General features: G+C 37.6%; 1 protein-coding gene across 1 annotated transcript in view; it reads right to left on the bottom strand.

The window, feature by feature from the left end:
* EXT2 (exostosin glycosyltransferase 2) overlaps nucleotides 1-24,104 on the bottom strand; it is a 76,153-nt gene that overhangs the window by 51,865 nt on the left and 184 nt on the right. Inside the window, exons 2-7 of the mRNA XM_034417409.3 lie at nucleotides 18,123-18,687; nucleotides 16,292-16,381; nucleotides 8,171-8,287; nucleotides 5,708-5,903; nucleotides 4,415-4,554; nucleotides 1,284-1,377 (exon numbers count right to left, since the gene is read on the bottom strand). Coding sequence (XP_034273300.1) covers nucleotides 1,284-1,377; nucleotides 4,415-4,554; nucleotides 5,708-5,903; nucleotides 8,171-8,287; nucleotides 16,292-16,381; nucleotides 18,123-18,658 — 1,173 coding nt within the window. The 5' untranslated portion in view covers nucleotides 18,659-18,687. The remainder of the gene's footprint in view (nucleotides 1-1,283; nucleotides 1,378-4,414; nucleotides 4,555-5,707; nucleotides 5,904-8,170; nucleotides 8,288-16,291; nucleotides 16,382-18,122; nucleotides 18,688-24,104) is intronic.

Here is a 24,104-nt window from a genome sequence, read left to right on the forward strand (position 1 = left end):
ACCAATGCCGTTTCCGTGCTGTACCCAGGCCTGAAGCCCGACTGGAACGGATCTAGATAGAAATAATCTTCAGCATGACAAAATTCAAATTGTTTTATATACAGACCAACATTTATTTAGGTGTCTGTGCTATCATTCTTTCCCAGAGGAGTCCATAGTTATTGAGTTATGGAGAGCAAGTTTGGTGTAGTGGTTAAGGTCCTGGCCTAGAAACCAGGAGACTTGGGAGTTATAGTCCCACTTTAGGCATAAAAGTCAGCTGGATGACCTTGGGCCAGTCACTCTCTCTCAGCCCAACCCACCTAACAGTTTTGTTGTTGTGAAGAAAATAAGAGGCAGGAATATTAGGTATGTTTGCCCCCTTGAATTATTTTTTTTAAAGGATAAAAATATAGTAATAATTTACAGGAGGAGAGCAGAGTGAAGTAATGTGACCAAGGTCTCAAAGTAAAGTTTGACTTCTCATAACTTTATGAGTATATCCACGTAGTTTTCTTGACGATAATATAGAAAAGAATTCCTACTGTTTTCTTTCTACATGTTAGCTTTACATTTTCCAACTAACCTACAGCCCTGATATTTTTAGAAGTCTGTCATCTGAGCACTAACTGGATTCCCAATATGTTTTACTCATAGTTCAAACAGGTAAATCAGTACAAAAACAAAAACAAAAAAAGACCATTAAAAATCACCATCATTATCAAGCTAAACAATAATCAAATTAAAAACAGTATTGTCATAGGTTACAATATTATTTTGTAATGTTCTCTGGCCTGGACAAATGGGGTAGCTTGCATAGATGTGCCAAAAATAAAATTAGAGAAGAAAGGGCTATGTATGCAGTTTTCAATGCCTGGATGAAAGGCAGCAATTACATTTAATGAATAAATAAAATAAACATATAAATACATTAATTGAGAGTCCTAATGAAAGAGTCCTTTTAATGAAAGTGTGAAAATCATTCAGAACTCCCATAAGCAAGTAATCAAATGTCTTTTTTATTCATTCTAATTCATTTACCATTTCATATCATTCATTTCATTTTCCAAAAGAAGTATAGAATATTATGTTTGTGTAATGTTAGTGTACCTATATGGCATAATTTACCAATAGGGAATGCTGTGCACCTCCTTTGAAGAAACCGTTAACATTTAGAAACGTACAAAACATTTTAACATTTACCCCATATAAAGTTATCCAACATATATGCACACATTAGACTCACAGCAAAACAATGATTTATATTACACCTATTTCTTCAGATTAATGAATATTAATTGTACCTGTCTCTGCATCTCTTCAATCTGCCGCTGGGGTATGCTCTGTAGGATATTGTACAGCTCAGGCATCTTCTCCTCAGGTATCACCACAGAAGCTCTAAATGTAGACATAGGAAAAGAAAAAGAAGAAATACTTTGAAAACTTAAGCCATCCCAAGGTCATAGTTAATGTCAGAGAAATTAAGAATGGTCTAGATCCATTATGGCGAACCTATGGCACACATGCCAGAGGTGACATGCAGCGCCCTCTCTGCTGGCACGCGCACCGTCGCCCCAGGTCCGATCTCCATGGTGTTTCTTTCGTGAGCTTCTGTTTCCCTGCAAATGATGAAACAGAAGCTCACGAAAGAAAAAGATCTTACCTCTTGCTGCGCTGCCGGTGTTGGGATGCCCCATCTCCTGCCGGCCAGCTGGTCATCGGAACTCTGCTGCACATGCGCCCATGTCCATGCATGCTTGCCTGCATTCCATGCATGTGAATGTCCATGCATGTCCACGAATGCCAGCTCACACTGATGCATGTCCATGCATTCACATGCTTGCGCATGTCCGTACATGCGCATGTTCTCGCATGCCCACCTTCAGTTTGGGCATGTGGGTGCGTGCAGTTTGGGCACTTGTTGTGTAAAAGGTTCGCCATCACTGGTCTAGATCCAGACATGGTCTCTTCTGAATGAAAAGGTCCCTTCCATTTACAGCAGTGTTTCTCAAGCAACTTTAAGATAGGTGAAATTCATTCAACTCCCAGAATTCCCTATGCCATCTTAAAGTTGCTTGAGAAACACTGATGTATAACAGGATTCAGTAGAGTTGCAGCAGATACAACAAAAAGAACCTTGAGTTTCAACTTTGAAATAGGGGTGGGTGAGAATTGGCAAAATCTATCTTCTTTCATTTATTGAAATGATTTGAATTAAATTCCTCCATAGAAGTGTTTGTACTGAAGGGAGAAATTCAAGACCCAATAGAAGAGCCATGTAGTTAATTAACTAACAGAAATGGAGAAAGTTACTTTTTATAGAATTAAATTGATAAAACCAGAGACTTGAAAGCCCACCAAAAAAAATGAAAAAAGGGGAAAGGATAAAAAAAAGTTCTAAAAAAACTTGAGATTTTTTAATATAAAGTTGACATATTTCCTAGTATCTTTTTAAAATAATACATAAAATTGTTAAAATATGAAATAATTTTGTTTATGCTAAAAAATGCAATGTATCAATAACATCTGATGGCGAAGCTTGCTTCAATAAGGACAAAGCAGTTTTCAAAAGTGCATAAATATAATAATCCTCATGGTGACAGTATCTCAAATTTAGAAAATGAGAGTGATTTGACAATATTTATTATGGTAAAGCACACATTCTGTCAAGGTTCCCTCAACAATAATGTTTTCTATGGATGTGCAATGTATTCTATGAATGTCCCAAAGGTGCTTTTTCAGGAGGCAACTGGACTTTGTTTTTTCTTTGAAGACGTTTCGCTTCTCATCCAAGAAGCTTCTTCAGCTCTGACAGGATAGGGAGGAATTTATATTCCTTGCAGACAGTTAGTCATTTGCATCCTTTTCAAGGGTCATTGAAGCACTTGGAGTTGCCTCAATCTGTGCCCTCAGGGTCACCTGAGGAGTTCTCCTGTTTCCTGTAGTCTGCAATTTATTTTTTCTCTGGAAATCCATTCCTACTCCCACACCATTCCTACTCCCACACCACATCCTATCAGAGCTGAAGATGCTGAAGAAGCTTCTTGGATGAGAAGTGAAACATATTCAAAGAAAAAAATAAGAAAGTCCAGTTGCCTCCTGAAAAAGCACCTTTGGGACAACCATGACCTGGATGACTGAGAATCTCTACAGTCTATTCTATGAATGGAACAGCTATTTCAGGAGGTTTGTATCTGAGCTAAAACTTACATGTTTAATCTGATATGGAACAAAGCTAGACTGTTTTGTTCCAGACACCAGCAGAGCCATGGTTATTCTGAGGTGAAGTGCTTTTGATAGCAGCAGATAAAAGCCTAGAACATCAGTAGCAATAGCAGTTAAGGTGAGAAAAGAATGTGAGGTCACTGGGAAGAAGAGGAACACAGTGAGAGCTGCTGAGAGGAGGTGATAAAGGAGGGGTGGCATGTACACACCATAAAACCATTATTATTATTTTATGGAGTCAGCAGAGCAAGGCTGGCACATACCATCCTTGTAAATTTCATACTGGCTGAAATCCATAATTTGGATTTTGCTTCTGCTGAACCATAGCTGTTCCAGAAATTTGGCAAAACTTCTGGTACAGAATGTATTTGTTTTGAATGTCAAAACATTTTCTATTTCATGCAGACCCCTAATGTTTTTTATACCTGCTTAACATAACAAAGGAGAAAGTCTAGAATACAACATTTTCTTCGTTTAACTACAATGTTGATGAAAATTAGTTTTCAGTATCTGGATGGTATAACAAAGAAATCCAAAAATGTAACATTACCTTTTGTTTTTATGCCTCTCTTAATCACAGAAAAAATGAACTTCTAGGAATTCCCTAGCATTTTTGGATTTAGCTTGGTCTAGGATGCTTAGTTTCCCAGCTGAAACTATGGTAGAGTCTGTCTTCTGAGTGCTAGTTGGTGTTAATGGATTCCTCTGCTAATCTTCAGAATATCTGTCCTACATAGTTAGCTGTTATAGTTCTTACACTGTATGTTGTAGATGACGCCTGCTTTTTGTTCTTGAGCTATTGATCTTTTGGTTTACTTAAAATCTTTTGGAGGGTTTTAGTTGGTTTGTGTTGTACAGTGATGTTGTTTGGTAGTAATAGTCTGTTGGCTGTTTCTGTGATTCTTTTTTAATGTATGGTAGTGTATTCCTTTTCATAGCTTCTGTTGGTTATGCTGTAGTGGGTTGAACAATCTGTGGTCTAAATGAAGCCTGCAACTTTATCAAAAATTGCCTGACTGCTCAAACACTCAACCCACTATTCTTGTACTGGTATATCTTGGAAATAAGACAAATGGATTCAATCTATATAATTTTTTGATATTTTCTCAGAATCATGCAGTCTCCAAATAAGCCACACAGTGATAATAACAGAATGTAAATCTTCTAGTCCAGAATTTCAAGCAACAAAGAGAAAAATGTATGTATGTACCTCTTCCAGTCCAAAACTTCAGAGAAAGGAAGAACATAAGAATCCGCTATGACAACAGGGATGCAACCAGCCTGAAGAACATCACTCAAAACAGATTGTCCTAAACGTGCTCCCCGCAGAACAATACAGAATGTGGCTTCCTATGGACAGAGACCCACAAAATAGTCACAATTGTGTATTATCTTATTAAATTAAAACTAATGCCTGGTTTATTCACCACCTTATGTTAGGAAACTGGATTTCATGATTATATAAATATATATATCTCAAATACATACAGGGTTTTCCTTCTTCATATTAATTATGATAAATGTTAATTACAACTTTGAAATACTAAACAAATAACCCAACCATCCTTTTCCAGAACTATTTCAGTCTCTTCAAGTGACACCATTTGTCTCTCAGATGCTCCTATCTCACCAGGAAAAAAAACCCCATACCTATGTGGCAAACATGTACACCAGTTTCTCCTGTATTAAACATATTGTATTTAAAAAGCTCATAAGATGCCTGTAGATTTGCATTTTTAAACACATACCGTAAATACTAGTGTCTGAGTCAGGGTTGCAATGTTGAAAACATAAGAAAGGCAGTTTGGTGCAGAGGTTAAGAGTCAGGCTATAAACCAGGAGACTGTAATTTCTAGTCTCACTCTGGGCATAAAGCCAATTGGATAACCTTAGGCCAATCACTTCTCTCAGCCCTAGGAAGAAGGCAATGGCAAATCCCAAGCAGTCTCTGGGGTCAACAACTAAGTTGAAAGTACAAAAACAAACACTCGATTACTTTCTTCAGATACAGACCTTTCATGGAAAAAAAAAAAAGTTCTGCTCGTGACTCATTCACCCTACTCAGTGAATGACTCAAGAGCAGAGGTATTTTTTTTTAATGGAAGTTCAGGATGTGACTTAAAACAATTGAGTGTTTGTTTTTTGGAGTTGGGAGAAATTGATATTTCAGTAATCTTTCCTTTTCTCTCAAAATTCTGCTCCAGAAGATAGCTGGAATCCCTCATAAGAATATAAAAAATGACAGAAAGACTAGGTTGGAAGGATCCTGTCAATTCCATATTCTGCCAGACTCCTTAATTAGGTCTCAGAAACATCTGCTCATCCATAAAACTTTTACACTCTTAGAAAGGTAACAATGCACCAAACTCATCATGTATAATCAGTGAAAGTCTGTATAATAAATCTAATGCTTCAGATATTTATCTACAGAAGCCCTCATATTTTAAAAAATAAATCATACTCTCTTGTAACCAATAAGAATAGGAGCAAAATGCAGCATTACCTGAAGGACCTGAGGGTAATCAAACATCAGGTTTTTATGGCAACGTTTTCGAATAAATGGAATTCCCTCTGAAAGGTTGGTACACTTGTCCAAGATTAGCACAGATTCTGTATTCTCTGCTTGAAGAGCCTCCAGTTCTGAACGGTATTCAGGATGAAGAGCAATTTGGGAGGAGAGGAGAAAATATCTGCGGAGACTGAAGAATACACAACAATTGGAACCATACAAGTTTAGAAGTGTATTCATTAGGCAATTGAAAATACATTTCTCTTTATGCTGCCAAGGACTTGAGCATGGCAGTGGCTCAGTGGCTACAATGTTAATATTGCAGGCTAATTGCTGCTGATTGCCAGCAATTTGGCAGCTCGATTCCCACTAGACTTAAGGTTGACTGGGTCTTCCATCCTTCTGAGGTTAGTAAAATGAGGACCCAGATTGTTGGGGGAAATATGCTGACTCTGTAACCAGCTTAGAGAGGGCTGTAAAGTACTATGAAGCAGTATATAAGTCTGAGTGCTATTGCTATTACACAAACATAGTCTTATATATTTGTTTGCCTTCTTTGGTTTTTGGTGCACTAACAATATGATAGTTGGAAAAATTATGTATCAACCCAATTGTGAAGACATTATTAAAGAAGCTGAATAAGCGAAATGCAGTAGGTAGCACAGTTTTAAAATACATACATTTGATCTTCAGACTTGAACACAATGTGAGCCACTAACATCAATGAATCATGAATAAGTATGATGGGATTGCAGGCAAACTATCTCACTCTCTGAATTTACTGGTGTCATTCTCAATTTATTCAATTAAACTTATTTTCAAGGATGCACTGAAACACAATCTATGGTTGCACCATTATTTGAAAACTAGCTATATTCAAATAAATAGAACATTCTCCAATAAATACGGTAAAGATTGAGTTTAGAAGTGGTTTTGAAAGGACTAACATAACATGCATCATATTAGCCCTGGATTTCTACGCTTTCTCTTAAACTCTTTTATTATTTTTTCTTTTGGTTAGTTACCAACTAGTAAAATTATATGGGCAATAGAAGATGGAAGTTGTTTTCCTGGTTATAGCTGAACTATCCCGGTTTTGTTCAGCAATAATTCTATTCCAAAAACCAAAAACTAACTTTTAATCAGGCGATTTATTTTTTTAACAAAAAATGTAGGTGGCAAATGCGATCTATAAACATAATTAAAAATGTATCATCACCATTAAAACTGAATACATACCAATTCATACTTAGAGGGAGTTTCTAATATTTAACCAATACCAATAACAGGAAGTTACAAATACAGTAAAAATTAAGTTCCAATTTTCAGATGGGAAACTAGAGCTTTAGAAGTAACGTAATTTAATTTGCAGAACATTGCCACATGACAATACTATCAGCAGTCACATGTTTGTCTTATAAAGTGGTTTAGCTTGTTGTCAGTTTTGAGAACATACCATTCTGATAGTATGCTTCTTGATTCATCTTGAGAAACTAGCTCAGATTGAAATGATTTATAAATTTCATGAACAAACCAACATATTAGTATATTCTCAAAAGACAACAGGTCAGTCTACTAGAAAAGACATCTATTCTTCCCTCCGGGCATATGAAACTCATTTAATTTAAGCCAGATCAGTTTTCCATGTAACAGTGGATTGTCTATGAAAATGGAGCAAGATATCAAGTATTTCCTATTCTATCATCTTTCTTTAATAGCTGTCTGTTGCTTAAATTTACAACTTTATAAGTCACCTGTAGGCAATTTCTTTTTTATTGTACTATTAAATGCCACTGTCTTGTTACTTGGACTCATGGAAAACATATCAGTAAATTAGGTTTGCAGCTACTGGCACTTAAAAGTCAAAATTTATAAAAAAAATAAAACTGAACTCATAAATTTTCAAAACAAATAATAAATAAAATATGGAGCTACAAACACAAGTATTAACTAAGAGGCATATGATGGAAATCACTTTTTCAAAATAATCTATCAAACCTGCCCTGAGTAAGAGATAAAGCTCAGTTTCCAATAAAAAACTGAACCACTCAGAATATGCAAGTCCAAGTAGAAAGAAGCCAGATATTCCTTCTTTCATGGTGCATTTTTTTAGATTAAAAAATCCCATTGAATAATAATGAAAACTATATTGAATCTTTACACTGCAATAGAAATTTGCTGATGAACCAGTCAAATGGTTATATATTATCTTGGACAATTCATGGAAAATGAATAAAAGGCAAATAGTGTTTCCACTTTCAAAGGCGGTTAGAGAATCCAGAGATTACACAATCAGTCATTCTGACATAATATTTAAGAAGTCTGGAATATATTGAATATTTCAGCTTTTAAATGAATGGAGGAGTATCAATATGGAGAGAATTTTACCAAATTCTGAGCTGGCTGGTTGAATTTCTTAGCACTGTAAGCAAAAGCACAATTAACATCTTAGCTTACCCTTGTCCTTTATTTAGCAGTTGTACTTCTGCAGATAGGGGACTATAAACTGGAATACTGACATCATATCCTTGCCGATAGGTCCATGTAGAAAAACCACCTCCTGCCAAAAGAGCTCTGAGGATGATACAAAGAAAATACCAGATTCGGATGTTTTCTTCAAATGTTCATTCATTCAAAGGATTAGAGATGATCAGGGAGGTAAGATAAAGTTTAGGACAGAAAAATACTAATTAAAAGACAATAAGTATACAACAAAAGACAATTTAACTAAAACTTAAGCCAGAAATTTAGGTATCTGTGTAACTGAACATTTTCTATCTCTTTCAACTGCTATGGATAGTAGTTAAATCAGGGGTGTCAAACTCGTGTTGTCACAGTGTCGTCACGTGACGTATCACAACTTTTTTCTCCTTTGCTAAACTGGGCGTGGGCATGGCCAGCGCATGACACATCCGACCCACGGGCCGCGAGTTTGTCACCCCTGACTTAAATGAAAAGCTGTATATTGGTAGTTTAATACAGGTAGTCCTTGATTTACAACAGTTAAGTGACCATTCAAAGTTACAATGGCACTGAAAAAAGTGACTTCTCAGTTTTTCACAACCATTTTAGCATCCCATGGTCACATGATCAATATTGTGATGCTTGGCAATCGACTCATATTTATGACAATTATAGTGTCCTGGGATCATGTGATCACCATTTGCGATCTTCTGATAAATAAAGTCAATGGGGAAGTCAGATTCACTTAACAATTGTGTTACTAACTTAACCACTGTAGTGATTCACTTAGAGCTGTGGCAAGAAAGGTTGTAAAATAGGGCAAAACCCATTTAACAACCGTCTTGCTTAGCAACAGAAATTTTGGGCTCAACTGTGGTTATAAGTTGAGGACTACTTGTAAATGAGCATGAAAAGACAGCAAACTTCCAATTTGCAAATATTTTAATTGTCCCTTTCAAGAAAGAAAATAACATGACCTTTTGCAACATAAATTTCCACTCCGCACTAGATACATCCAGAATCGAAACATATGCTAGATTAATGGAAAAGAATTTAGTAGAGTTTTTTTAAATAATTGCATTATTTTTCATTATCCATTGTTTTGTAAATTATCTTTTCTATTACAAAAAAATTCTAAAGCAAATTCAGTAAATGGACTAATATTCATATGTATAGTGCCTAAAAATTGAACCAGACGAGGATTTCACATTCTTCATCTTAAATTCAGGATGCTAAACACAAAATGGTAAATAAAGAGTCCCCCAAAATTGATATGAAATCTGGCTGCCTTCACCATCTATTACAATTGAATGTTATCACTATATTTTCTTAATAGGATAACTTATGTCAGGAAAGAAAAGGGGAATGAATTTACTAGTTCTTTTTGACATTTCAGCAGCTTTCAATATAAAATATTATAAAATAAAATAGGAGGAAGATGTGTTGAATATGTTCACCACCTTGAGTTGTTTGTAAAAATAATAAAGGTGGGATACAAACAAACCAATAAATAAAAATATTAATGGTTCTAGGATACTGCTGAGAACACATTGAAGCAGGGGTGAAATGCTCCCTGTTCTGTCCCCGTTCCACTCACGCACCCCCACAGACGGCCCCGAGTTAATAAGCCACACGACAAAATTCTTTGAAAATAAAGCTGGCAGCAACCCAGTGGCTAGCTGCCAATTCAGACTTTACTCACACAAAACAAAGATTAGACTGCCAGCATTCCGATAAAACAGGCAGAGTTTTCAACAATACAAGGATTAATCCAAATGCAGTCCGATAAAGCAGGCAAAGTCCAGTAATGCAGTGATCATGGATTATTTCTAGTTTTTGCTCGTCACAAACAAAACCGGCCACCACACCCACATTTATACTTTGTGGGGTGTGGTCCACTGACTCAGCTAATCTTTGGCATGCCTTCCCCTCTGCTGCGCACGCTTCTTCCTGCACCTCTGGCGAGGGTCCAGCCAGCACTTATCTCCTTCGTCGCTGTCCACCTGTGGCTGCGGGCACGTGCTTGGCTCTGAACCTATCTTTTGGCCTTTGGTGTCCTCCAGAGGCATTGCCAGAGAGGAGGGTCCTGGAGAGGGAGACCTTGCCAACTCCTCTTCCTCACTCTCAGAGTCTGCATGTTGTGGCCCCGCCCTCTGAGCCTATCTCATCAGAGGAAGAAAGCTCCAAACATGAGGGAGAGGAGTCAGCCAGGCCTCCCTCTCCAGGCCCCTCCCCTCTGGCACTGTCTCAGGTGCCGGCCGAGGGAGAGGAGATTAGCCAGGAGCCAGGTGTCTCGGATGAGAGCGAAGAAGGAGAGCCGTCATTCCTGGATGCACGCCAACGAAGGCGTGATAAACGATTGCAGCAGTTAAGGAGGCGTGCTAGGGATTAGAACTGAGTCACTGGACCAACACCCCTATATAAGAGACTATATAAGAGAGGGTGGTGGCTGGTAAAACTTCGTGACGAACAAAAACGAACTTTGGCTAGTCACTTGAACAACGTCTGAAGCTGCCGAAGGGATATTGTTTTGCTGGACTATTTGCAACGCGTATGTAATTTTATGTTATCTGTTGCAGTAAAGCTTTTGGCAGATGGTGCTGATATTGTTGCCAAGTTTGAGATAACGACCTGTGTGCGTGCCAAGTACTTTCTTAACCCTCGGCTGGCTGTGTTTGTGTGTGTGTGTGTGTAGACGGGGACAGATCAGCATAGTCTTTTTATCAATCCAAGTCTTTAGCCATTCAAATCAATCCGAAGTTACAGTTATCTTCTTACCAGACAAACAGCAGTAATTCACGCTGGTAACAAATCACACTGGTAGCATATCCATCCACGTCTTCACACACGACAGTAACAGTTCCAATCAACAGTTCCAGTCAAGCAGCAAGTCAAGCAATGATGAGAGCAGGTCCAACAATGACTATAGCTCGGCTCCCTCCTTATATACAGTTTACACTAGTAAACGGTAGCAAAAATCCTTCCCCCCACCCGAGCCTCCAGCTTGCTTACCTTCGCATACCTGCCTTGCTTCGCTTGCTGTAATCCCTGCAATCCATTGAATCAGCAAGCAACTGAATCTCCCTGCCTGCAATCAAGCTCATCGGTGAGCAGTTCTATCTGCCTGCCTGCCTGCCTGCCAGTTTTTTTCCCCTTTGGAAGCTTTAAAAAAAATAGTTAATTGGGGTTTTTTTTAGTCGTTCTTTTTTTAGACCTAGCCATTTAAAGTTTAGGAAGTTTTAAATTTAGCTGCTTTTATATAAAAATAAAAAAATAAAATAAAATAATATTTGTGCAGCTTTCTGAGATTTTGTGTGTTTCTGTAGTGTTTCACTCTAACTACACAAACACACAAAATCTCACAAAACTATATGTGGAATTTTGTGTGTGTAAAGTGTGAAAGTTGGTTTTTTGGGCTTTTTGTGGCTGTGTGTGTTTCCTGCTTGTTGCAGGGGCCGTTTTGGGTCTAGCACAGCTGCTTTTACATTGTGGGTGAGCCAGTTGTGTTGTGTTGTGTTTTGTAGGTTAAAAAAGGGCAAAGAAGTGACGTCGACTTGGCCACGCCCACCTGACCAACAAGCCACGCCCACACAGTCAGCTGATCACCAAGCCACACCCACTAATTAAGCCACACCCACAGAACCGGTAGCAACAGTTTTTAGATTTCACCCCTGAAGCGCAATATATTATATCTCCTATACATTTGAACAGTTACAGAAAAGGTTGCTTTGGAATTATCATTTCTCCCCAGTTTGCTGCAAGAATACCATATGTTCCACACATCAACATTCCCATTCATCCTAGAGAGGGTGGACTAATATGCATTCATTTCTTCCCTCTAGATCAGCATTTCCCAACTTCAGCAGTTTTAAGATGTGTGAACGTCAACTCTCAGAATTCTCCGCCAACATGCTCTAGTCTAGATAGTTCAAGCAATGTACACACTGAACCAGTATAAGGGCAGGATTACAGAAACACGGTGAAAGATTTATACGATCTGAAGAGAAACCAGAGTATTAAATGAACATCTATGTATGGAAACATAATTTATGACAATTTATAAAAACATAATAAAAAGAAAAAAGAAACAAGGAAGACTAATTAACTGACACAAAATATAGACGAGATGGCAATAATAGAGGTGTTAAATGCAGACAAAATATCAACAGTGTGGATAATTCATTGGCCTAAGTAAGTGAATATGTGGGCTAATATCTTTCACATGTGCTCCTCCAACATTCTGACAAGTTAGGGGTTATGGGAGTTGAATCCAAAATATATGGAGGGCACCCAGGTTGCCAATTTTATTACTATCCCCACTTTCAGAATTAGGAATATTGACTGAGACTATCCTTGGATCACACCTGGCTCAACATATTTTTTATATCTTAGACTGAGCCAATAAGTTTGAATTTATGGGACACAGGTAATCTTGCAATAATTACTCAGCCTTTAGCAATCTCTAACTTGGATTACTACAACGTGTTTTACACATATATGTGGCTACTATAAATTAATCTTTTGGAAGCTTCAGTCACTCCACACAGGACAGTTATATTGTTAATGGGAATTAATTAGTATGATCACATTATTATTGTTTTATTATAGCCATTGACTATTAATTTTTTACTGCAATTAACCTTAGAAATTCTAAGCAATTTACACAATTCATAAATCTAGTTGCCACATTGTAGCATTTTGACACAGATTTTAAATTTATACAAATTCATGAAGATTTATAAATGTGAGGTTTTATTAAAGGCATGGCTATAAATCTCAATTCTTCAGACACTCAATCCCTCATTCAAAATGTTTTTTATAACAGACGTTTTACAAACTCAACATGGTTAAGTAGTTGCTTTACTGCTAGCAAGACAGAAGTCATATATATGGGGAAAAAGTCAACCGATTGCAATATATCAAAATCCTGCCTTAAAGATAAGTCTGTTCTAAAATTGAAATACTATTTTTTACAGATAAACGGTATCTGTTCATGCTTTGTTCATGCTCTGGGCAGTAGTAGATATTTGTTATCAAATATAGTCTGATAACTGTTGGTTTCCACTTCACCAGCTTCAGCTTTTCTATGGTATTTTAAAAGATGATTTAAAATTTCATTCTGAGAAAGTAGACTTACAATTTGTTAGCTGTGGGTGACACCAAATTTAACACTTTTTCTGAGAGAACCAAGAAGGGCATAAGATTCCCCCTCCCTTACCAACTCATAGGTATCCTCAACATTTGCCACAAACCTTTGGACTACATCCAGAGAGTATATTTGGGATGAAGGAGAGAAAAGCTGTGCTTTTATTTATATAAATTTTGTGAGTGCCAAATTAACAAAAGTAGAAGACAAACAATACAAGACATATACGTTCATTGTCGCTTGATCACAAACTTGCTAGAAAGATTTGGCTACCCATACTTGAAGAGAAATAAACATATCACAAAGACTTTTGGCCTACATTTTCTTTAATAATGTCTTTGATTGTTTTTAGGAAAATTGGAGTGGGGTTTTGAGAAGAAACACTTGAAGGCCTTAAGACTGCAAAACAATTATACATGACTGCCCTCTGCAGGCTAGCTATGGTTCAGCTACACATAGGATTTGATTTTTTTTATTAAAAGTTCTTTTTTTCAGTTTTTACTAGTGTGTGTGTGTGTGTGTGTGTGTGTGTGTGTGTGTGTGTGTGTGTGTATGTGTATGTAAAGTGTTTTTTCTGTCTACCTGGTATACCCCAATATGGGAGGGAACATACTGCTTCCCTTTCGCCTTTCAGCTATCACGACAACTATTTTGTATTTATTTATTTATTTATTTAATTTTATACCGCCCTTCTCCCGAAGGACTCAGGGCGGTGTACAGCCTAATTAAAAACACAAAGACAGACAATATTTAAAAATAATTAAAATTATTAAATAATAGGCCCAATTTATAAAACCCCAAATTTAAAATCCCATTTAAAACCAAATTAAAATCTTTATATTGATAGCCCAGCCTGGCGGAACAACATGGTTTTGAGGGCACAGCGAAATACACGGAGATCAGAGATTTTACAAATTTCTGGGGGGAGTTCATTCCAAAGGGCAGGGGCTCCCACAGAGAAGACCCTCCCCCTGGGTGTCGCCAGCCGACATAATTTGGCTGATGGCACCCTGAGGAGACCCTCTCTGTGGAAGCGGACTGACCGGTGGGAGGCTACTGGTGGCAGAAGACGGTCTCGAAGGTACCCAGGTCCAATGCCATGGAGCGCTTTAAAGGTGGTAACCAACACCTTGAATCGCACCCGGAAGACCACTGGGAGCCAGTGCAGCTCGCGCAGGAGGGGTGTCACGTGGGCACGAGTTGCGCCCATAACCACCTGCGCGGCCGCATTCTGGACCAGTTGGAGCCTCCAGGTGCTTTTCAAGGGGAGCCCCATGTAGAGAGCATTGCAGTAGTCCAGTCAGGAGGTGACAAGGGCATGAGTGACTGTGCGCAAGGCGTTGCAGTCCAGAAAGGGCTGCAACTGGCGGATCAGGTGGACCTGATAAAAAGCCCCCCTGGCCATGGCCATATGTTCTTCTAAAGACAGCCGTGCGTCCAGGACAACGCCCAGATTGCGGGCCCTCTCTGTGGGGGGTAAAGACTCACCCCCAATAGTCAGCGATGGTACCAGCTGACTATATCGCGGCGCCGGAAACCACAGCCACTCGGTCTTGGAGGGGTTGAATCTGAGCCTATTTCACCCCATCCAGACCCGCACGGCCTCCAGGCAGCGAGACATCACATCAAGGGCATCATTGGGGTGGTCTGGGGTGGAGATGTACAGCTGAGTATCATCAGTGTACAGATGGACTCTCATCCCAAAACCATGGATGATCTCACCCAGCGGCTTCACATAAATATTGAACAGAAGGGGCGAGAGGACCGACCCCTGCAGCACTCCCCATGCGAGGCACCTCGAAGTCGACCTCTGTATCAAATTGATATTTGCTGATAAAGATAAAGTCTATCTTTATTTCTTTATCAGCAAATATATACATGGGTGTGTCTGGCTGAAGAGGTCCAAGAAGGCCGAAATAGTGCTATCCAAGTCTCCCATAAGTCTCAGAAGAAACAACATAAAATGTCTGACAGGCCTGAAAGCGATGAATAGAGATTTCATCCCACCATGGCCATTTAACATCTTTCAACATAGGAAAAAACCCTGATTGCAAAAATATCACACATTTATACCTATGAATTAAAAGAAATAAATATACATATACATATACATATACATATACATATACATATACATATACATATACATATACATATACATATACATACATACATACATACATACATACATACATACACACACACATACATACATATATCTTTCTTTAGCCAGGTTCTACCTACGTAAACCAAGATATAATACAGCCCTAGTTCAGTGAAATCACAATTCACTAGTTTCTGGGCTTTTTTTTCTTCTGGCAGCCAGCAGACCCTTTGCTGCCCATTGGGAGACTAAGATAGATCAATTTTGGCATTATAAGTCTGCTATTCCTCTGCCTCGCTGAGGTCCGACTCTGGAGCTCCAGAGGCAACACATACCTCCCAGATGGCCCTTTGGCTGCCTCCAACACAGAGCCCTCGTCCGAGCTTTCCCCAGACTCCAGGACTGGCCCATGTTCCTCCCCAACCTCCTCACTGTCCAACTCTGCTGCCAGCTCCACAGGCCACCGGCAGACCACAACACACGATTATCTATATAAATATAATGACATACTAAGGATAGCTAGCACTAGACATCCCCATGACTCATATCTAGGGGGCTTTAAGTTTTGAAAAGTTTTACTTTTCATCTTTAATAAAAATATGCCTTTGGAACATCAGTAAATTGGAACAAATACTTTAAATCTAGGTAGAGTAATGTTTTTAGAAAGCAGCATAGATACATCAATACGTCCCATGTCTAATTTTTCATTTAGAAATGGTGGAGGGAAAAAAATCAAGCAGAAAAGTCATCTCATTTATGGAATATCCCAAGCCAAGCATATGCACGAAGTCTTCCACTTCTTTATCTAACTTTCTATAAGTCACCTAACCAAAAAAAGACATGAACAACAGCAAAAATTACCTACCTGTCCCTTGGAACATCTAACGCTGTATTATAGTCAGGTGGTCCTCCAGGCAACATATTGAACAAGAGATGATTGGTGCCTCTATCCCAACTAAGAAGATAAAGGAAATGAAAAAAAAAAAAACTGAGCACCACACAGAACATGTATTTGAATTTTGGACATAAAACAAAAATCAAAGCAATTCTACAACAAAACAGCTACCGTATTTTCCGGTGTATAAGACAACTTTTTAACACATGAAAATCTTCTCAAAAGTCGGGGGTCGTCTTATACGCCGGGTGTCGTTCTCCTGTAACCAGGCAGACCAGCCCGAAAGGCTCTGACGAGCCTTAAATGGCTCTGGCGATCCAAGCTCTGATGATCCCAGCGGAGTTGCCTGCTAATCAGGCAACTCAGCTGGGATCGCCAGAGCCATGTTAAAGGAAAAAAGTTTTCCCCCTCCAGCTTGCTTACCTTAGCTGCTAGTCGCAATGCTTGCCTTGCTTCGCTTGCCTGAATCCATTCCATCAGCAAGCCACTCCCTGCCTGCAATCAAGCAGGCAGGGAGTTGTGGACTTCAACTCCCAGAATTCCTCAGCCAGCAAAACAAAGCTGGCTAAGGAATTCTGGGAGTTGAAGTCTACAAGTCTTAAAGTTGCCAAGGTTGGAGACCCCTGTTCTATTGGGTAAGTTGTTTTCCCCTTTGGGAGCTTTAAAAAAAATAGTTAATTGGGAGTTTTTTTAATTGTTCTTTTTTAGACCTAGCCATTTAAAGTTTAGGAAGTTTTAAATTTAGCTTTCATATAAAAATAAATAAAATAAAATAATATTTGTGCAGCTTTCTGAGATTTTGTGTGTTTCTGTAGTGTTTCACTCTAACTACACAAGCACACAAAATCTCACAAAGCTGTATGTGGAATTTTGTGTGTGTAAAGTGTGAAAGTTGGTTTTTTGGGCTTTTTGTGGCTGTGTGAGGTTCCTGCTTGTTGCAGGGGCCATTTTGAGTCTAGCACAGCTGCTTTTACATTGTGGGTGAGCCAGTTGTGTTGTGTTGTGTGTGTGTAAAGTGTGAAAGTTGTTTTTTTGGGGCTTTTTGTGGCTGTGTGAGGTTCCTGCTTGTTGCAGGGCCATTTTGGGTCTAGCACAGCTGCTTTTACATTGTGGGTGAGCCAGTTGATGTTTTTTAATTTTCATTTGGTGTGCATTGGAAAAGGGGTAGTCTTATTCGGCGAGTATAGCCCAAACCTTATATATATATGTATTTTTAAAATTTGACTTATATGCCGCCCTTCTCCGGAGACTCAGGGCAGCTTACAATGTGCTAAGCAATAGCCTTCATCCTTTTGTATATTTATACAAAGTCAGCTTATTGCCCCCACAACTGGGTCCTAGAAAGGATGGAAGGCTGAGTCAACCTTGAGCCTGGCGAGATTCGAACCTGCAGTAATTGCAGGCAGCTGGTCTTAATAACAGGGTGCTTTAGACCACTGTACTACCAAGGCTCCTATTTTAACAGGAAAAGTCGGGGGGTCGTCTTATACGCCCAGTCGTCTTATACACCGGAAAATGCGGTAAACAAAATTAAAATATCCCAGCTATTTTTATTTGTCTGATTTCTGCAGCAACTAATAATTAGTCTGTTCTCAATCTTATACAAAACTATTAAGCAAGCATAAGAATCCAATTGAATGTATATCTAGTGTATGAATACAGGATCATAGCTTTAATTATTAACCTTTGGGAGAAAAAGACACAATATTTATATCCTGGCTGTAACAGTTTCTCATAATCCCTATTCTTGAATTCCTATTTTAGTTTTGGAAGTTACTATAAGGTTTCTGGAAGGAGGTACCGGGATAATTGTGCCAAAGCCTGAGCGGTTTCCTTGATACGCAGTGTGTTCTGGTTGAGAACATCAATGGATGGTACAAATAGACAAGCACGATTGATGTCATCTGTGTAAAAGTCACTATCAGAAATAGCAGTTAATAGTTCATTGTATTCCTTGGAAATGGTGTGACTGACTGGCATGTTGTATTCATCCATATACTTCTTTAGGGAATAAATATAGACTTTGATCTTATTCTTCGGATTGAAGCCACAGCGATAAACATCAAAACATGTGTGCATCCTGCAACTAAGATCTCCCCGTTCTGGAATGGCACTGTCTGTAGGAATCTTGATTATAGGTACATCATGAATGCTGCGCTTCTCAAGGGTCCATTCATTTGAGGACTCAATGGAGTGAGGCCAGAACTGGAACATGCCAGTGGCAATTAACCCCAGTAGCACAACAGAAAATAGAGCAATGTAGTAGATGCGATGTTTGGTCTTCATTCTTGGGATGAGGGCTGGACCCCGAGTGTTGTATTTGACTGACGCACACATAATGAAAAAAGCCACCTTCCCACAAGCTTCTGTAGAATAGAGCACATATAAAGAAAAATTAAAAGGGAGTATTTTATTATTAAACCAGTAAAATAAGTTTGCGGATAAAATAAATATTACATAGATGTTTCCATTCTCCTATCCAATTTCTTTCTTTTTTAAAAAAGCACTTCTGATTTCGCTTTATATATCTATTTTTCTGGAACTCTATCTCATATAGTATCAACTAGGAAAACAGACAACAAAGCAAACAGGATATGCAACAACATGGAATTTACTGACTATATACCCTAATAAAGTATAAATCCCAAATTCTGATTGTCATCTACTATTGTTTAGTTCTGATTCCAATATTATACTGGACATATGAGTTTCCTATCTAAGTTTAGGATTTTTTGCTAAAGCAGACCAAAAAAATAAGCCATTTTCTACCCTAAATAGGGAAACATAAATTATCAATGTAACACATACTAATTTAAGACCATTTCAAATAATACACACATATGTTGATGTGCAGTGTTTAATGGCAAGATATGCAGCATATAAATTTAATAAATATTTCCTCAAAAATCCTTTTAATTACCCCATAAAATTAAAACACCACAAGAGTCATATTGTGGCATCTTCAAGCTAACTTATGAACTTCTGTGGGTTCTCATATACTGTATACTATAGATACAGTATATGGAGTGTAGTCCTATAGTTCAAAAACCAACACACTATCTTCCTTGGAAAATTGCAGAGTAATTATTTTACACATATTATAAATGGAGGGTCAAGGCTAACACATAGCAACCTTCTCAAATTCACTTTGCAAATGTACGACCAAGCTAAAGTCTGAGTCAATGACTACCTGCTTAAATGTATAATTTCAGCGTACATTATTCATACAGTTATAGTGAACTAAAAATAGTTTTGTACTTATAGAAGCCACTTCATTTAAATTTAAGTGAAACAAAAGATAGCTTCCCACATGGCCAGGATGATTTATTACATTTGTTATAAAATTGGCATCCCGCTTATTTAGAGACTCTACACAGCTCATAAATTATCAATTTATAATCTAAAACAATGTGTTAATAAAAGGATAAATCTGTTATTCCCCTCTCCCAAGGAATAGTTCTAAGACTAGGAATCATCTAGTTTTCTTATTCACTTTGATTGGAGACTAGGTGAAAGCTATACAACACAATCAAGAACATGATTTTTTTTACAGGAGAGGGCACACCATTGCTTTCTTCAAGGTAGTGGGAACTATTCCTTCATTCAAAGAATAATTACTCAAATCCATCCAGATAACCTCTTATCTGTGTGAAGGAATAGCCAAGAGGCATATAGATCTACAGCTGATCCTTGATTTATGACTGCAATTGGGCCCTAAATTTCTGTTGCTAAGCAAGGTAGTTGTTAAGTGAGTTTTCCCTATTTTACAACCTTTTTTGCCAGAGTTGTTAAGTGAATCATGTGGTCTTTAACTGAATCTGGTTTCCCACATTGACTTTGCTTGTCAGAACCGTCCGGTAAGGTTGCAAATGGTGATCATGTGATCTCCAGAGAATACAACTATAAAAAATATATGTCATTTGCCAGAGTCCAAATTTGATCACGTGACCATAGGGATGCTCAATGGTAATAAATGTGAAAAATGGTCAAGTCACTTTTTTCAGTGCCATTATAACTTTGAACAGTCACTAAATGAATGATTGTAAGTCGAGGACTACTTGTAGATCATGAGGTGGAGCTCATACTATCGAGTACCTTATTGACATCCTTCAGTTCACAATTATTGCATCAGAAGCAGTCCTAGGCTGCATTAACAGAGACATAGAATCAAGATCACATGAAGTGTTAATACCACTTAATTGTGCCTTGGTAAACCCACACTTGGAATACTGAATCCAGTTTTGGTCGCCATGATGTAAAAAAAGATGCTAAGTCTCTAGAAAGAGTGCAGAGAAGAGCAACAAAGATGATTAGGAGACTAGAAGCTAAAACATATGAAGAACTGTTACAGGAATTGGGTATGTCTAATTTAATGAAAAGAAGGTCTTGGGGTGACATGATAGCAGGGTTCCAATATTTGAGGGGCTGCCACAAAAAAAAGGGAGTCAACCTGTTTTCCAAAGTACCTGAAGGCAGAAGAAGAAGCAATGGAGGGAAACTAATCAAGGACCCAACCTAGAACTAAGAAGTTTCCTGACAGTTAGAACAATTAATCAGTGGAACAATTTGCCTCCAGAAGTTCTATGTATTTCAACCCTGGAGGTTTTTAAGAAGAGTTGGGCAGCCATTTGTCTGAAAAGGGTTTCCTATTTGAACAGGAGCTTTGACTAGACCACCTCCAAGTCCCTTCCAATTCTATTATTCTGTTAGCATACGGAATCTCATGAAGTTATTATGGAGTTACTATGGCTGTTGGTAAAACTCAATTTACAGAGGTGAAAAAGAAGATTTAAGGAATTTGCACACCACACAGTACAACACTAAACAACTGGATATAAATATTGGAAAGGATAAGGACATTTGGAAAGGTTTTGAACTTTAGCCACTTAAATTAAGAAAAACAAACTGTTTTAGTTTTAGGTAAGAAATAGAGTCCCAACTTACAAATATTTTTCAGGCTTCATTTACCTGAAAACTTTTTTCCAAATATAAGTTGAATTTATATATTTGAAGCGGGACATCAATATAATTAAGTAATATTTCCCCAAAGTATATATAAGCAAACGTTTGACTTGTGAACTGTAAAAGCGGTAACAGAAATATTATATTGTACAAATCTTTCCAATATGATGCATGAAAATTTGTACTTAAAAACAGGTACTAGATGACAAAGTGACCTTCAAATACAAAATGGCAAAGCAGAAGAACTGGATGAATAGACCATATGGGGAACATTTTGTATAATATATTCAGGAGCTGAAACAGATGTCTTCTCTAAATAATTCAAGTAATAAAATTAACTCACAAACCATTACATTTTCCCAGTTATATTTTTATTTATGTCATTTAGAATTTCAATAATGGTTTGCAATAAAATAAAAGTTCAGGATTTTTTTTTTTACTTTGAGAGTCTTGCCATTTTTTAAAATTAGGAAATATTCATGCTTGAATTAAGACTTTCTAATTATACTCAATTAAATACATTGTAATTACTTGTGGTGAACTCTATTCTCTTCCCAAGAATTTTCAATTTACACTCGGGGAAAAGAAGAACTATTTAGATTGTTCCAGCAACCATCAAATTTTACTGTAGTCACAGAACTATGTGTAATCCCCCACAAAAGACAATGAAAATAATTTGAAACAAGATTTATGTAAAATTGTACACATAAATGAGAAATATGTTATAAGAAAAGCCTAAAAGACATTTGCTACTCAACTTCCCAGACAAGATGATTTCAAACTTTGTTAAAAGTGGTTTTTGTAAAAACGTATTAAAAGGAACTCCATACTAGTATATTGTTATGTATTTCTTTCAAAAAATAAACAATTCCATGATACATAGGGAAATTTCTAAACTACCCATAACTTCAACATATCCAAAGTAGAATTACTAAAGATACATTTGTGCTAATAAGTAACTTTAAATCATATTTCTAGCTACCTTACGCCTTTTTAAAACATTTTTGCAGTCTTCTATCAAATGAATTATAAAACAGAATCATTACCTCTGTTGGTTAATATGGTACAGAATTTCTCCAAAAAGCTCCTTGATCTTGTCAATATTTTCTTCATGAAGACTGTTTAATAGTTAATATACTGCCACTATAAATCTTAACATAGTAATGAAACTAATCTCCCATTCTCTCATTCATATACACAGTAGAATAAGCAGGTTTCATATTAAGATCAGATATCCAAGACAAATTTTAATTTGCTAAGGAAGATAGTTTCTTCCTCTGAGTATACTGTCATGGAAATTCTCAATCATCTATATATTATTGGACAGAAGAAAAAGATTTCTTCTATTGCAGTAAATTCACAAATGAGTAATAATCCATATAGAGATGATTGTATAGTTCCATAGCAATGGAATTCTGCATCAATCAAATTATAGATAATATAAAAGAATTTTACTGTTGTTAAAACTGTTGAACAAATTATTTCAGTATCAGCAAGGACTTAGTGGAGAAATCGACTGAAATTTGATCAACAACTGCTTCTGCAATTTCCAGTACCAGACAGTTGTACTTAGAATGAAGGATTTGCAACTTTTGTTTACATATCACACTTCACTATAAGGCACTGTTTCTCAACCTCCACAACTTTCAAGAAGTGTGGACTTCAACCCCCAGAATTTCCCAGCAAGCTGTCCTGGCTGAAGAATTCTGGGAATTGAAGTCCATCTGTCTTAAATTTGCAAGGTTGAGTAACACTGCGATAAGCAATTTAACCATGGTCTATCGAATTAACTCAATGTTCTGATTCACAGACTACATTATAACTAGCCACCCAGAATTGGTTCATAGAACATATTAGGCTAATGCAAGCACAGAAACATTCAAGGATTTCAGACCTTAATCTGGAAATTTAGGATGAAAGTGGTATGAACCATGTATGGGAGGAGTGATATAATTGGGATTTGTTGGAACGAACACATTTGGCACAAACTTACCCTGATAATAAGCCCAATCAGGTTTTAAGCGCATGGCAATAAGGCCAAGCACTTATTTCAGGGTTCAAAAAATATAAGACAGGGTCTTATTTTTGGGAAAACACAGTACATATTTATAATTCAAGGCTTCACCTTCAAATCCTCTACATTAAGCCACTGAAATTCAATAGCTGGATTCACACAACACGCTAAACCGTTAACTATAAACTTTCAACGACAAGGGCTAAGCTACACCAGGCACAATAACTATAAAATCGAGCATGCTGTATTAGCCAAGCCATCATTTTAAGCCATGATGTGATTTGGCTTTGCTTAGCATGTTAAACAAAGCCATTAATTTGTTAACAATAGTTTATCAATGATATGTTGCACAAATAAAGCTAATAAAAAAAGACAACAGACACACAAACGCTGGCTGGCTTTATCCATCTTTTATTAGTTTTTCCACCTTCTTGATTAATTTCAAACTCTTCCTTGGATTAAAACGGGAGTTGTCATAATCTTTGCCAATCAACCGCTGCTGGGGTTTTGTAACCCTTCGTTTATAGGGTTTGAGGCTTAACTACCCAGAAGTGTATTTCTGAACTGATGCGTTATCCCTTTTGACAGAGAAGCACGAAGTAGTTCGTGGCTGGAGGAAGAAGCGAGATGGGAGAAGGCATTCGCAGGACAGAAACCAAGTAATTCAAAACAGCCTTTCTATCACGCAGACGCCGAAACCACGCAGGGCGGTTTCGGGGTCTGGAAGGAGGAGAAGTGGGCGCCTTTCACCTCTCGCTGCTCTTAGGGCACCTGACGCCCCGCTCTGCCTACCCCCCAGAACCTCTC

This window comes from Pantherophis guttatus, chromosome 1 (assembly GCF_059756535.1).
Source record: "Pantherophis guttatus breed Tessera chromosome 1, ASM5975653v1, whole genome shotgun sequence".
Classification (NCBI taxonomy): domain Eukaryota; kingdom Metazoa; phylum Chordata; class Lepidosauria; order Squamata; family Colubridae; genus Pantherophis; species Pantherophis guttatus.